The sequence below is a fragment of the Artemia sp. Qi Xiang Cuo genome, chromosome 1, assembly GCF_049724085.1.
Source record: "Artemia sp. Qi Xiang Cuo chromosome 1, ASM4972408v1, whole genome shotgun sequence".
In the NCBI taxonomy this organism is placed as follows: domain Eukaryota; kingdom Metazoa; phylum Arthropoda; class Branchiopoda; order Anostraca; family Artemiidae; genus Artemia; species Artemia sp. Qi Xiang Cuo.
The window spans coordinates 38,052,540-38,068,913 of record NC_142794.1 but is presented as its reverse complement, the minus strand read 5'-3'; the positions used below and the strand labels follow the sequence as shown (position 1 = coordinate 38,068,913).

The 16,374-nt window shown below is 34.9% G+C and overlaps 1 protein-coding gene across 1 annotated transcript; it reads left to right on the top strand.

Moving 5' to 3' along the window:
• Nucleotides 1–867: 867 nt before the first annotated feature.
• Nucleotides 868–16,044, top strand: LOC148956276 (uncharacterized). Its single transcript, XM_089101325.1, has 5 exons — nucleotides 868–890; nucleotides 5,071–6,114; nucleotides 14,317–14,470; nucleotides 15,241–15,406; nucleotides 15,838–16,044. The coding sequence occupies exon 2, from the start codon at nucleotides 5,152–5,154 to the stop codon at nucleotides 5,860–5,862; it is 711 nt and encodes a 236-aa protein (XP_088957451.1). The 5' UTR covers nucleotides 868–890; nucleotides 5,071–5,151; the 3' UTR covers nucleotides 5,863–6,114; nucleotides 14,317–14,470; nucleotides 15,241–15,406; nucleotides 15,838–16,044.
• The last annotated feature ends 330 nt before the right edge of the window (nucleotides 16,045–16,374 follow it).

The following is a 16,374-nucleotide window of genomic DNA, read 5'->3' as shown; positions in this document are numbered from 1 at the left end:
ATTGAGAGGCAAATGTTTAAGTGGCATGGGTAAATGGTGGGAGTAAGTATGACTCTCTGATTGGACAAATACACTTGTGTGTTAGTGTCTGGAGAGGCATGCCTGCCTAAAGTCTCAGGCAGGTTGACCAAGAATTTAAATTTTACATAGGACCATTAGATTGCCTGGAATGAGATGCAAACAAGGCATGCCGGCCTATGGTCTTAGGAAGGTCATGCCAACAAAAAAATAATTTAGGCTATATAATCACTCATGAAAATTTCCTTTAACTAAAACAACTATTTTCTAATATTGAAAAAAACCCTTATTTAATAATGTATTTTATTTTATTTGTCCTAGATAATTTATGCCCTATTCTATACACTACCTTCATCAATTTGACCCGGTCCTCCCTCTGATCGAGCAGAGAGTCTCCACGATTACGTCCTTATCTATTCCAATGAATATTATAGTATTTTAATTTGGGAAACATACACTATGTAATATTTTCCTATATACTAAAAAGAAGCATATTTCAAGGCATTCAAATAATACTTTTTCAATGATTGTGATGAAGGAGATGGGTTTTGTCTTGTTTTAGGAATGCTTAATAAGGTATGTCATCATGTAACTGTTCAAAGGTTTTGACCCGATTTTGCACACTCTCCCACATTGGTACTGGTACAAGTTTAAACTAGGAATTGGTCCATTTTTTGAGAGTGGTCTAATTCAGGTCCAAACGTATGTATAGTTATGGGTTGAGATAACTTGCAAGCATTAATGAAACGAAACACACACACCTCAATGTCATAATCGGCAATTGCACTTTGTTTCAAACAAAAAAATTAAATTGTCAGTGATAAATTTACAGAATATAATTTACTAGCCTACTCTTCTCTGGTTTACAGTTGGTAAAATATTAAAAATAGTAGGCTATATAACAGAGCAGTAGAATTATATTATATAAGGCTATATGTGGCACTATTAGGAGGTGGAATAGGGGACTACATCATCAGAGAAGAAATTATTATTTTTGAAAATAGTTTTGGGGTAACATTTTTATAATAGGCATACTCTTTTTTTATTAGCTTGTTTCCTTTTTAAAAGCAACTCCTAATCAATTAGCTATTATGGAAAATAGTGACTCAACTATAGGTCTAATTGTTTAATTAGGCTATATGCCTATAGCATATAAGCTTATATAGCCTATAGGGTAAGACACCCAGTAGTCGGCCACCTGCCTATTCTCAGAAAGAATGTAACTTAACAGGGAACCTACCTCTAGGCTAATGTGCTTAGAAAGTTTATTATGCTAGAAAGTTTTTATACATAGCTGGTTTCCCTGGTCACTATTAGATAGCCATATGGATATCTAATAGTGACCAGGGAAACCAGCTATGTATAAAAACTTTCTAGCATAATAAACTTTCTGAGCACTATTAGATATCCATATGGATATCTAATAGTGACCAGGGAAACCAGCTATGTATAAAAACTTTCTAGCATAATAAACTTTCTAAGCACATTAGCCTAGAGGTTGGTTCCCTGTTAGTTACATTCTGTCCAAGAATAGGCAGGTGGCCGACTACTGGGTGTCTTACCCTAATATAGCTTAGGCCTATTACATTATCTAAAAATTGTCAGTGAAAATAATTGGGATATGGCTGATATACCTGAATAATGGTAGACTGCAAAATGTTCTGATGTCTTTCATCAGGAGCAGACCAAATCTCCACATGCTGTTTGAGGAATTGGAGGTTTTTGTATAGGTCCCACATTGACTCCTTCCCTACTCCACTCCTACTCTTCTTCCTCAAAACCCTCAAATGTTCATTTTTGAATTTCCTTCTTAGTGACAGGAAGTCTAATTGAACATCTTTAGATGAAGTGCCTGGGTAGGCTAAAGACATTTTTTCAGAGATGCACCTCCAGACATTTTCAATAAAAATTTTGTCCATATGTTTTGGGTCACTTTTAAAATATTAACATGGATTGCACTCTATATATACATTAAGTTCTTCCCAATATTTGGATTTTTTCTGTTCCATGTGGCACAAATTTTTTAATATATTCTATTTCAAAAATTACTTTCAATTTTAAAATGTAAATACAGATGAAAGTAGTGAAATTTGCAACATGCTGATTGGCCATCATCGAAAATCCTAGACATTGAGTTCTAGCTGCTAGAACTCTGTGTCTAGCCAAGCGCATTGTCTAGTGTGTCTAGCTAAGCGCCAAATTTTACTTGTGAACAGTTGTTGCCTAGACATTTAATTCTGGACATAGTTGCCTAGACATAGACATTGAATGCCAAAACACTGCATCAATGAACACACCATGACTCTGTACTCTTACTAGAAGTAACATTTTTGGAAGTGTAACACTAGGCTATGTTTGAAAACCATCAATCAATTTGTGTGTCAATACATGGTTTTCTAAAAGAAAAATACCATTTGCTGCTGTAGTTTGTTTCATTTATTTCCTGGTTAACAAATGTACATCATTACCAAGGTACATCCCACCATCATTTACATTCATACTTAGTAGACTACATGTGGCAGGCAGCAGTAAAGGCAGAAGGCCAAGTTCATTTTAACATGATTCTTGAGGACATTTCCATGTTCTGGGAGCATATTTCCAAGTTGTAATTTTCATAATTTTGCTAATAAAGTATTCTATTTTCATCATTTTTTTTTCATTAGCATTATGGGCTCATTTGATTGGACAGCACAGAGGGCTCATTTGATTGGAAATTGGAAGTTCTAGCTATGTTTTTCTGAGTCAAAACTGATCTGAGGACATCTCCCCCCTCCCCCCCCCACACACACACACAATCATTTCCCTAAATGTATCTGATCAAAATTTTGAGATATCCAGTTTGTTAAAAATAGTCCAACAATCAGATAACAAAACTTCAGGGCCAACATAACTATCCCAGGGGAAGGGTTGTAACTTATGCCCTGGGGGTATATATAGTTTTTATTTATAGAAGAGGTGGTTGTATAAACTTTGGAGAGGACTGAAATGATTAGAAATTGAAAGTTGTAATTTTGTTTTTAAGAGTCAAAAGTGATCCAATGACAACTAGACCCCCCCAACCCTCTTTTCCCAAAGTTAAATTTGGGGAAAAGCATTGTTAAAAATAATGTGGCAAATTGGGTCAAAACCACCCATATATTGCTAATTGTAAACATATATTCATGAATCCTCAGAATTCTACATACTTTTCCAAAGTTTTATATTTAAAACCAACTGGGTTGGTTTTAAATATAAAATCATTTGGCCAAATGGGTCAAAACATTTCAACAGTTACATGATTATATTGCTTTACTGGAGGAATACCTACCTCCTTTGTCACAATCATTGAATGAGCATTATGTTTTTTGTTGTTTCTTTTTGTGGGGGGGTTGTCCCTTTAACACTCCACCCCCATAGCTCGACCACTGGTCTAAATTGTTAATGCTAGGAATAATGCTAAAAATACCCATTTACCATACATTACAAAGCCAAGCATTTTTGTTCCTTATATGCATACATTTTTATTTTCTTTACAGGACATCATGAGTCAACAAAGAATTTTCAATGTAAAAATTGCTAATATAACTTCTTCCTTTGCAGAAATATGGACCTGAAATCTTTGTGTTCCAATTTTGCTATTGACTACAGTTTATTCAAGGAAGATGAGGGCACTGAAGAAGTTTCCCATATGACCATTAACTCCTTGGTGAATAAGGGTTTCACAATGGCCAAAGCATCCAGGATTTTATCAGAATGCCAAAATTTGCAATTACAAAAGGCACAGTCACAACAGAAAAGACTGTTTTCACCCACTGCAAACCCAATTGATAACAGTATTAAATAAAGAAATGGCACCACGAGATTGTTCTGTCTTGTATATTGTAATAAAAAAATTGTACCAAAAGATAGATCAAAGTACAATGAAGCAGGCCTTGGTCATTCCACTGTAATCATTGATAACCCAGACCTGTGCTCTAGAGACTTTATAAAACTGATTGAAGATGCTTATACAAAACTCAAGGGATATGGAGGTTTTAGTTTTCTCAGAACCTGCATTGGCTCTAAGGCTGCAAGTTTGGAACTTATTCAAGATACTTCAGGTCATGGCATGAATCCAAGAAGGCTGCGTTCCAAATATCCTGGAAGTGGTATAGTTTACTTGCAATCTCTCATTAACAAAGGTAAAAATAGGTTTTTTCTGATGAAAGGAAAGAGCAAAATTTAAGTTTAAATTGAACATAAAGCATCACCCCTCTGGCCATGTAGTTTAGTCTATACTTAAAATAAAAATTGATTTATTAAACTTATTAAAAGCACAAATTGTAGAGGTGAGTTCTGCTGCAATACATTATGTATTTTGTATGCACAGATTTGGATATTTTAAGTTCCTAGAATCAGTTTTGAAAAATACAATGGTAATAAAATAAACCAATGTAAGACAAATAAAGTCCAGGTACAAGCAAAATTTCCCTTACATGTTTCCCATTTAGGATTTTAATTACTTTTTACCAGTAACATCTCAAGCTCTTCCTTCAGAAAGTGCTGTCACAGAGAATATGTTGCATCTTTAAGCAAAATTAGTAGATGTTTAGAAAAAGCTTTTTTTTTATTTAACAAATGGGTAAAAGAAAATATAAATCTCTAGACAATGTCAACAAACCAAAATAAAAACTACTTCATGCAAACCAAATTTAACTTTGTCTGTCTCTTTTCATTTTTTATAACTTTTATTTCAAACATATTAGAAAAAAGTCAGTTACTACCCCCAGGTTTACTTATTTTATGACTTAATATTTAATGAAAATAGGTTGCCTCTAGAATTATCTCACATAACCCATGTATTAATAGTGTTTGCTAAGGCTGAGTTTGGACCTTCTTACCTTAATAACTATATAATGCCCCATAGCATAAGTAGAGGTGGAGCTACAGAAAATCCTAAAAGTTTCTAATGATCTGATATAGGAGCTGCTCAGCAAATCTTTTTGATTTTGCCTCTACTAATGACATGGGTATACTGTAGCTACTAAAGTAAGAAGGCCTGAATATGCTCTAAGGCTTTTCCCTTGTTTCCAGGTAAAGGTAACACCATCTCCAGATTGCCCTGTTGAAGTATGTAGACGCTGTGAAGCAAGCTTTCCTGTGATTGAGCTACCGATGCACTTGAAATCATGTGGGGTATCTTTGGATGATGACTTCATCCCAGAATTTGTAGGTTCTACTTCTTTTGCGTCCAATTTGCCTGTAATGACTATGGGACTAAGAGAACCAGCAGCAAAACTAAGCAAAGCTGTTGAAGTATCTATACACTGTGAAGCAAGCCTTCCGGTGATTGAGCTACCAATGCAGTTAAAATCATGTGGGGCATCTTTAGATGATGAGTTTCTCCCAGAATTGGTTGACTCTAATCCTTTTATTTCAAATCTGCCAGTGGTAACTGTGGCACTAGATGCTCCATCAACCTCAGAATCAATTGATACTGACTTCTGTGCAAACTGTAACAAAGAGTTTGACATCCTATCTCTGGTTGCCCATATTGACAAAGGCTGCAAAAAGGCTCCTATGACTTTTGATAGTGAACTCTGTACACTAAGACAAGCAGCAATAAATACCGCTATTAGAGGCGCTATTGCAGTGCAACGATCCATGATCTTTGAAATGGGCTTTGCACATTTCAAGAGAGCTAGTCGCAATCCAACTTTTATTTATTCGTCACCATATGTGTCGTTTGTTGGAGAGCCAGCCATGGATGCTGGTGGTCCCTTTAGGGAGTTTATGTCAGAGTTTTTTGAGCTATGTGTCCAGAAGTATTTTGAAAAAAGCATAGGTGGTTTCAACTTTTCTTGCACAGATAAATCTATCATGTAAGTTGTTGGACTAGCAATTGGATACTCTCTCCTTCATGATGGGCCAAGGTTTGGTTATCTTTGCCCATTTACTGCTAATAGGCTCCTGAATGAGGATTCAGAAAACAGCATATTGGATTATGTCCAGCTTCTTCGAGAAGGGATTGGGAAAAATGCTGCATCAGTAGAAGCAAAAATAATTACAAAGCTGCTCTCTGAAAAAGAAGAGGACTATGAAGATATTTTTGATCTGACAAATGCTTCGGATTTGGGAGTGAGTACTATTGTTTCTTTTTTTGCATACAATCAATCTCATCATTCATGGCTCTTTGTTGCTAAAGTCAATTTCTAATTAATACTTTTGAGGAATTATTTACTCTATAAAGTGATCAGATAGTCTTGTGCTGTTTTTTTGGTTTTTTTTTGTTCATACTTATCATTATTCCAAATCTTAAGTTTCAAAGTTTTTACAATCTAATCAAACTTAGGTATTTGTCATTAAAAACAAAATTGGATGATTAGCAAAAGAAAGCAGAGATGGAAAAGTTAGCTAAAGTACAGTTTAAAGTCTTTAATCCCAGTGATAGGGTATTGACACCCAAAGAACGGTTGTTGTTTAAGGGGTTAATTCCTGGTAGTGTTTCTGGTTTGTTTCTTCTTGGGAGGGGGGGCCAGGCTGACCTCATCCCACTGGACAAGGAGGCTTGTTGGCTTGGTGATTCCTTCTGATAGGGATTTGAGCTAGGGGGCTTAGAAAATGGTGTTTTATATGGGGTGCTTGATGCATTGGGGGCGTTTGACTTGGGGTTTTGGTTGGTTTCATTACATGCTTTATTTGGTATTGTTGGGCAGCATTTGCTTCCATTGCTGCAAAGGGGTATAGGATGGCCTTCTCTGTTGATATTTAGAGTGTTAGAGCTCTTTTTTTGTATGCAGGGCATAATAATTTATTTGTAGATTCATGTGGGCCTTTGCAATTGATGCATGTAGGCTGAGTGTTGTTACAAGTTGTCAACTCTTTAGGATGGAAAGCTTTACAATTACTACACTCTTGGAGAATTTCATTGCATTTGTTTTTTGTGTGTCCCAGTTTGTGACACTTCTGACACTGGATAGGCTTAGGTTTGTATTCCTTGTGTGGTTTGATTTGCCCAAGTAGGAATAATTTTTCTGGGATATTAATTTTTTCATTCAGTGTGAATAAGAAGGATTTGCTAGTTTTTAGGCCATTAGAGTTAGGTTTGCCAAGTTGGGTATTATCCTCAACTGGGATAGTGTTTTCAGCCCTATCTGAGAGCCTTTCTTTTAACTCCTGAGTAGATATCTCTGGGGGAACATAATAAACTACTATTTTGTTGGTGATTATGTTGGGTTCCAATTAGATGCAAAAATCGGGGTATTCAGAAGGGATTTTAGGTTAATTGTTGGATCTGCTGATTTCTGATCTTCTACAGCTATTAGCAGAGATCCATCACGGTTAATATTAAGAGAGAACATTGATTTTAGCAATTTAAAAATTGCAACTCTTATTGCAGTGATCATTTTTATTTCGAAGGGGGTAGTAGGAGTAATTTGAAGGTAAATTCCTAAGTTTTTGGAGGGAGGATGTTGGGCAGGGAGAGGGGAAATACTTTTGATCGGGGAGATATTTTTCCTTTTTCTAGAGCTTCTAGAGAGGACTTCTTGAAACCCATTATCATCATTTATGGTTACATTAGCCCCTACACTTATCATTGTCCTATTCACCGAATTGGAGCTATCATTTGAACTTTGAGGAAGTGTGCTTGACCAGCCAAGATGGGTATCTTTGACTATGGCACATTCACTGGAATTTGATTTGGGATCTGGGGGGACATTTTTTTTTTGGAGGACTTCTAAACATTGCCTATTGGAAAAAGCTTTAAACAGAAAAAAACAAAACTAAAGCAAGAAGGGAAAATAGAATGATATCAAACCGTCTTCACTATACTATGGGGAGGAGAACACCACAGTATAGCCCTGAGGATGAGTTGAGCAGGATTGGTTTGGTATAACTGCTGATTGGAAGCGATAAAATTCACAAGAAAATTTATTTTAATTTTCTTATAGAGTTGCTGCTGAGTTATTGATTTCATTTCTTCTTCTTCTATTTAACAGCAGGCGGGCTTTTCAGTAACACTATTTAGCCCTTTTCCTTTTGCTTCACTCTGTGGGTTACAGAGCTACTGGCTTGATTGCCTCATATTTATTAGATATATTCACATATACTTCAGCAGATCTTTCGACTCTAGTAGTTCAAATATAAGATAATAGATGTCGATTTCTATGCTCTGTGTGCAGGTATAGTTGGTTAGGCTTTTGGCTGATAGCGGGATTTTGTGGTGTTTGAAGTATTTTAACAGTTTACAAAGCAAGGTATGTTTTGCAGACGTCAGCATATTACATTCAAATAGGCAATGGTCAATTGTTTCATTATTCATATTACAATGCCTGCAAAGAGGGGACAGGGGAATTGAAACACTTGAACTAGAAAGCTTATATGAGAATGCAAGGAAATTTAGTCCATTTGTTCCAGAACGAATTCTATGATAAATTTTAGAAAGATACTTATTGGGAAAGGGGGAAAGGATAGGATTAATCTTATTAAAATTAATATCTGATAGCCTCCATCGGTAAATATCTCTAATTGGGATTCGTCTCCCACTTGTCTGTTCAATATTTATAGCATTTTTTGCTATTTAATAAACATGATGATTACAACTTATGAAAGAGTGGCTAGTAATGTACTGAAAGTAAGTTTTTATGCCATTTGAAGCAAGATTATCAATAATACTGAGACAATGATAAGTGTCAATGTCCAACTTATATTGAGGAGCTGAGGCCAGCAACTCAAGGCTTGATAAAGAGTCAGAATAGATGATAATATTATTCGAATTTTTAATCAAAGATTGGTTTTGCTTAAGGTGTTCTAATGCCATGATTATGGCATTTAACTCAGCAGACATTATAGATAAATTGTTAAATAATCTCTCACCCATTGCAATTTTCAGGTGAGGAAGGAAAACACCACTTGCAACCATCTCTTTCATTTTTGACCCATCAAAAAATATTTGGAAGTAATTTTTATAGGTAATTGTATTAAGTTCTGCAAATTTTTTCTGGACAAAAGCAATTGGGGTTAAATCTTGATTCCATTTTGAGAATTAAGTATTTATTATGGGAAATGACCAATTCCATGGAGGGGATTGGGGGAAAGTAGGTGCAATAGACTTTGCTGGTACAGGGAACTTCTTTTGAATATTGGCATACTCATCTGCAATACCTCTATACATGGCTGGATTTCTTAACCAATTATGTAATGTGTGTGAGCTATTTAATTAAATTTTTTTAAGATGTTTTATCAAGAGAAAGCTACGTCTCTCCCTTATTGTTGTTAATCCACTCTCCATAAGCAGAAACTTGGTGCTTGTGGGTTTCCTAAGACCAAATATGAGACGTATTATATCATTTTGCGTTGTTTCAATTTTTGCATCTGGGTCTTTGCACAAGCACCATAGACGATGAGCCCATGGTCAATATGGGGTCTTATATGTGATTTATAAAACTGGAGTAAGGTTTTCTCCTTACAACACCAAGGTGTGGAAGGAAGTCTTTTTAGTATATTTGCTTTTCTATAGCATTTTTTTATTGTGTTTGAAATGTGGAGGTAGAAATTGAGTTTTTGGTCAAGCATAAGACCTAGGTAATTAATATTATTATCTTCTGGAATAGTTGTTTTATTTAGAGTAAGTTTTGCATTAACATGGTTTCGCTTCCGGTGAAATTGGATTATTTTTGACTTGGTGGATGCAATGGGTAAATCTGAATGTTGAGAGAATTTTTCAAACTGGAAAAGTGACTTTTGCAGATTTGACTGTGCTATCTGAAAGGTGTTGCCAGATGACCATAGCACCAGATCATCAGCATATTGTAGATTCGTGTGGGGTAGGTTCATGTCCCAGAGATATAGGGCAAATAGGAGGCAACTGAGGACTGCTCCCTGAGGTAGGCCTTTGGATATTGTCTTTTGGGGTGAAGAGGCTGAACCAACACAGACAATGAAACTTCGCACTTCTATGAAGGATTTAATAAAGGATACTAGCTTAGGAGGTACTCCAAGGTTTGCAAGTTTATTTAAAAGGATTTGGTGGTTCACATTGTCATATGCTCCTTCAAAATCTAGGAAAGCTGCCACTAAATATTATTTTTTGAGAAAGATTCATTTATTGCATTTGTTAGCAAAATGAAAGCATCTGTTGAGGAGTGGTAATTCTTGAATCCAGTTTGAGTGTGTGGGATCATGTTATTATTCTCAACAAACCAGAGGAGTCTGTGATAAATCATTTTCTCCATTATTTTCCCCATCACAGGTATAATCATTATGGGCCTATAAGACTCAGGGTTATCTTTTGGTTTATTTTTCTTTAGGATTGGTAGGAGGGACGAACATTTCCATATATTGGGGAACATAGAAGATGCCCAAGCGTGATTATAACAATTTAACAGCTCTTGTTTGTATGAAGGTGTGAGATTCTTTATCCATGTAGGGTGTATATTGTCATAGCTGCTGCTAGTTTTGGACCTAATATGATGTATTGCATTATTCAATTCCTGGATTGAAAATGGATTAGTTATGTACTCGGATCCTGGGCTTGGCTGGTAACTAGGGTTCATAGGAATTGTGGACAGTTTTCTTTGATTATTTGATGTTAGCTTATTAGCAAAAAGAATTGCAAATAGGTTAGCCTTTTCATTATCGTTGTCATAATGGGTATTATTATGTAAAAGTTCATACAGGAGTGGGTTGGGAGAAGTCTTTTTACCACAGATGTTGCTTATGAATTTATGTATCATTAACTCATGTGTTTCTCTGTAGAGATTATTTGCAAACTAATTCCAGTATTAGTATTTAGCATCTATTATAATCCTATTTAAATTAAGTCCTGCGTGTAATTTTTTTAAATATGTAGGAGGTGATGGTTTTTTTATGAATTAGGTCCTAGCTGCCTTTTTTATCCTCCATTTATTTAGGCACTCATTTGTCCACCATGCTTTAGGAATTTGTTTAGAGAATTTTTTCTTAGGTGTTGTCCTGGGGATAGCATGATTAGCAGTATTTATTAGTAAAGATGTCAAGGCTTCAGCATGTGTGTCAACTGTTGTGTTAGAAATGCATGAACTTTGGGTGAAACTTGTAATTTCATCATTTAGCTTATTTTGGAACATAGACCAATTTGCTTTAGTGCTAATATATTTGGAGGTATGAGATGAAGTTTCAGTAGGCTCATTAAGGTAGTAAATTATGTCAAAGTGGTCTGTACATAGACCATCAGTTTTACTTATGTAAATTTTTTTCAAAAAATTTAATGACATAATTCGTAGGTCAATTGTGGAGAATTTGCCACTTTTGGGGTTAAAATATGTATTCAGGTTTGGAGGGGTAGCAACAGATAATTCATTATTATTTGAGGTCATATCCTCAATAAATTTACCAGCTTTATTTGCTGGTTTATTCCCCCACAAAAGGCTGTGGGCATTGAATTCACCACAAATAATGATATTTTTTAACATATTAGAATTATTTATATAATTAAAGAAATCCTTGGCATCTGTAGTTTGGCCATTAGGGTTATAAAAGCTTATTATGTAGGTTTTTAAATTATTCAGCCAAACACTTATACCAATTACATCAACATCATTTTCAAAATCTGGAAAAATGATGCCACAAAATTTTATATTATTATTAACTAATAAAGCTACACCACCTCCTTTTCTCTCTGAAGATCTATTCTATCTCAGGATAGTATGTCCCAGAGACTTAATTTGTTGATTTTGGGTTAAATGAGTTTCCTGGAGGCAAGCAATATTAATGGAATCATTATTCATACATGATATTAGTTCATTTAGCTTATTTTCTGTGAGTGATCTTACATTCCATTGGAGTATTGATAAATGTTGTGTTGTTGATTTATTCTTCATATGACTGCGTATCAATGTTCAGCTTTGTTAAAAGTAAAGCAAGATCTTTTTTTGCTTGAATGAGCATATAATCTGGGATGCAGATTTTTGCCAATTCTGCAATAATTTTTATTTTCTGTAGTTGATGTATGTTCATGGCCTGAACTGCATTACAGTTTAGAATGAATAAGCATATATTTGGGGATTGCATTTTAGGTAGTGCATCCTGTTTGTTGGTTAAGGGATTGATTCCTGGTAGTGTTTCTGTTTTGTTTCTTCTTGGGAGGGAGGGCCAGGCTGGCCTCATCTCACCGGAAAACGAGGCTTGCTGGCTTGGTGATTCCTTCTGATAGGGATTTGAGCTAGGGTGCTTAGAAGATATTGTTTTATATGGGGTGCTTGATGCATTGGGTGCATTTGACTTGGGGGTTTTGGTTGGTTTCATTACAGGCTTTATTTGGTATCGTTGGGCAGCATTTGCTTCCATTGCTGCAAAGGGGTATGGGATGGCCTTTTCTGTTGATATTTGGAGTGTTAGAGCTCTTTTTTTGTATGCAGGGCATAATGATTTATTTGTAGATTCATGTGGGCCGCTGCAATTGATGCATGTAGGCTGGGTGTTGTTGCAAGTTGTAAGCTCTTTAGGATGGAAAGATTTACAATTACTACACTCTTGGAGAATTTCATTGCATTTGTTTGTCGTGTGTCCCAGTTTGAAACACTTCTGACACTGAATAGGCTTAGGTTTGTATTCCTTGTGTGGTTTGATTTGCCCAAATAGGAATAATTTTTCTGGGATATCAATTTTATCCTTTAGTGTGAATAAGAAGGATCTACTAGTTTTTAGGCCAGTAGAGTTAGGTTTTCCAAGTTGGGTAACATCCTCAACTGGGATTGTGTTACCAGCCCTATCTGAGAGGCCTTATTTTAACTCCTGAGTAGATATCTCTGGGGGAACATTATAAACTTCAATTTTTGTTGGTCATTGTTTTGGGTTCCAATTAGATGCCATAATGGGGATATTCAGAAGGGATTTAAGGTTTATTATTGTATCCGCTGATTTCTGATCTTCTACAGCTATTAGCAGAGATCCATCACAGTTAATGTTAAGAGAGAACATTGATTTTAGCAAATTTAAAAATTACAACTCTTATTGCAGTGATCATTTTTATTTCAAAGGGGGTAGTGGGAGTAATTTTAAGGTAAATTCCTAAGTTTTTTGAGGGAGGATCTTGGGCAGGGAGAGGGGAAATGCTTTTAATTGAGGAGATTTTTTTCCTTTTTTTAGAGCTCTAGAGAGGACCTCTTGAAACCCATTATCATCATTTATGGTTGCATTAGGACCTACAGTTATCATTGTCCTATTCTCCGAATTGGAGCTATCATTAGAACTTTCAGATAATGTGCTTGACCAGCCAGGTTGGGTATCTTTCACTATGGAATTTGATTTGGGATCTGGGGGGATGTTTTTTTTTAGAAGACATCTTAAAAATTCCGATTGGAAAAAGCTTTAAAAACAAATATAACACTAAAAAAATAATGGAAAATAGATTAAATCAAAACGTATGCAAAATACTATGGGGAGGATAAACACCACAGTATAGCCCTGAGGATGGCTTGAGCAGGATAGGTTTGGTACAACTGCTGATTAGAAGCGATAATAATCACAAGAAAATATGTTTCGATTTTCTTATAAGGTTGCTGTTGTGTTGTTGATAAACTCAACCATTCACCTCTTCTTCTTTCTACTCCTTCTTATTCTTCTATTTGATTCTTGGACTGTTTGTCAGAAGAATCAAATCTAATCTCTTAGCGCAATTCATTTCTTCTGGTACGCCAGTGCACAAAAGGAATGAATTGGCCTTAAAAAATTTACAATAAAAATATAACCTAAGTCTATATTGAACTACCTGAGACATTAAATGGGTTCATTCAAGATGGGATAATTATAACTGTAATTCAAACACCCCTCCTGAATCTTTAACATCTGTTTGAGGTCTTGCTCTTTGATTAATCTGAATGAGCCTAGACTTACAAGGTTGTTTCTAGGAGATTTTTGGGGTTAGGAAAGATAGGCTCTTATATATACCTAGCCATAAAACCAAGCACAATATAGTTGGGTGAAACAGTGCATATTGAAACCAAGAAACTTGACTGTCCAGCACTTTCTGTAACAGACCTTTTTGTTTGGAAATATCAAAAGGAAGTATTTTCCACTTATCTCTTCATTGTTGATGCAGTGTAACATATCAAATGAATGGGCTTGGATTGCATGAGCTAAGGAGGTGAAGAGGAGGAATGCTTAAAATTTGTCAATTAACAGAACCCGTTAAAACCTAAGCTGTTCATTAGAGCATGATTTCACAAGCTTTAAACTTTTCCTCAAAGTTCCTAATATGGTTTTTCTTGGAGTTAATTCCAAAGTTTCAGGAAATGTTGAAATTCCAAACCCCCCCCCTTCCCCCCTTGAGTACAGTCTTCTAGCCTGATATTCTTTCAGATAATTCAACTATGTGGAGTTTCAAGCAGCATGATTGTACCAGAAAATCATTGTTCAGTACATTCTGGAACACTTGATGTTTACATCGAAATCCAAAGGAATGAAAGCTTTTCAGAAGGGTCTTAAGCATACAAAGATGTTTGAGCTTATGGAGGTAAAAACTGTTTGTATTTACTAATTATACATTACTTTTAAGTATAAGCAAAAGTTGCTTGTGTAATCTGTTAGAGTTTATTAATTTAAAAAATCCAGAAAGTCAAAAGCATGTTGTAACATTGGTCAGTAGCTCATAAAGTGTCCTTGAGTGTTTTCCTTATAAAATCTGCAATTTAATTCGTATTTTTATCCAAATTTATAAAAATTAATTGCAGACCTAAAACAGTTTATAAGTTTAGTCGACCCCCCCCCCTACAATAGTTTAAAAACTGGGAATGGGGGGAGGCTTTATTTTTTGTAAAGGTTTGGTGATGTTGGGTTTTCATTACATTTATATTCGTGCACAAAATAGATCTTTGTCCGTAGTCTTCAACTTATATGGGGTGGTACTTGAACAGAAGTTGTTGAGAAAATTTAATGCTCCAAATCTTGCAGAATCATTGAAACATACGCGAAAGCAATTTTAATTTTGAAAAAAAATACTTTTTATTATTAATCTCTCAGAGAGGAGGAAATACATTCTTTAAAATTGACCAGTATTTGAAACTTATCACACATGCAGTACCTGGTGATAACTTACCAAAGTTATCGATTACTTAGTTTGTAAAAAAGAGTTTTGAAACTTACAGGCAATTCTTGCTCACTAGATTATCTTCTTATTGCATCAACTTGCATGTTGATTAAATCCATGAGCCTAATCCATCAAATCTTTAAATTATAATTTCCTATGTGGGCAGTAATAATCATGTATCTCTTTACCATTTCCAGAGGTTTCCTGCTGAAGCAACTAACTGGTTGACTCCTTCCCCTTTAAGTTATCAAACCTTTATCGGCATTCTAAGCTATGATAACTGTGAAACTCTGAAAGAAGAGGAAGCTAAAAACTACTTTGAGAAAATGCTGAAGGATGAAGTTTTCCTGGCAAACTTCGAAAGTAAGTACCATGTTGTACTCGACTTCAATTACTGCTTTCATACTTGACTGATTAAGTTCAGATTGATCGTCGATATAATACCATTGGTTATAGGTTGCTAGATCCCCATTTTTCTTCTTTTCGGAAATATTCGGACTCATAACTGATTTTTTTTTTAGCTATCCCCGCGCTAAAGCAAAAAACTTAAGATATGGCGGTTGATAACTATGAAAGGAGTTACCCAATCATACATATCTTTTGTCGTATACTTTTGCCTTAGGGGCTCAAATCCTGCAATATGTGAAACTTGTCATGTCACCTGCACTAATGGCTATTCTAAAAATTCGTGCAGAATTTAGCCCAATCTGCGATTGAAGATAGATTTTTGGATGTAGCTAAGCTAATTCTTAGGTTAATTTGATACATAAAATTTAGTAGATTCTTCTTTTTAGGTCCTTCAAGTGCTTATTCTACTATCCTATTTTTTGCAACAAGTACAAGATTTATCGACCGCGGAATGGAGCTGAAAATTGGCTAAATTGAAGAAGATATGCCATTTGGCTCAACATGCAACATGGAATTGGAAATCCCCATGGAATGCAAGAATTATGAAATTTTTTAAACAAATTTTTGCAGTGCATTGAAATGCAACTCATTCACAGATCAGTGATATTTATATATATATATATATATATATATATATATATATATATATATATATATATATATATATATATATATATATATATATATATATATATATATATATATATATATATATATATATATATATATATATATATATATATATATATAATTATAGCTTTATACGAATTATACATGCTTTATACGAATTTTTTTACTTTTCAATACAATTTTCAATCGAGATTGCATGAAATATGTATTACAAATAGTGCCGTCTATAATATCAATACTTTCCCTAGGCCTGAATATTTCTTCCCTCATTTGGGGATACAATTAACACTATA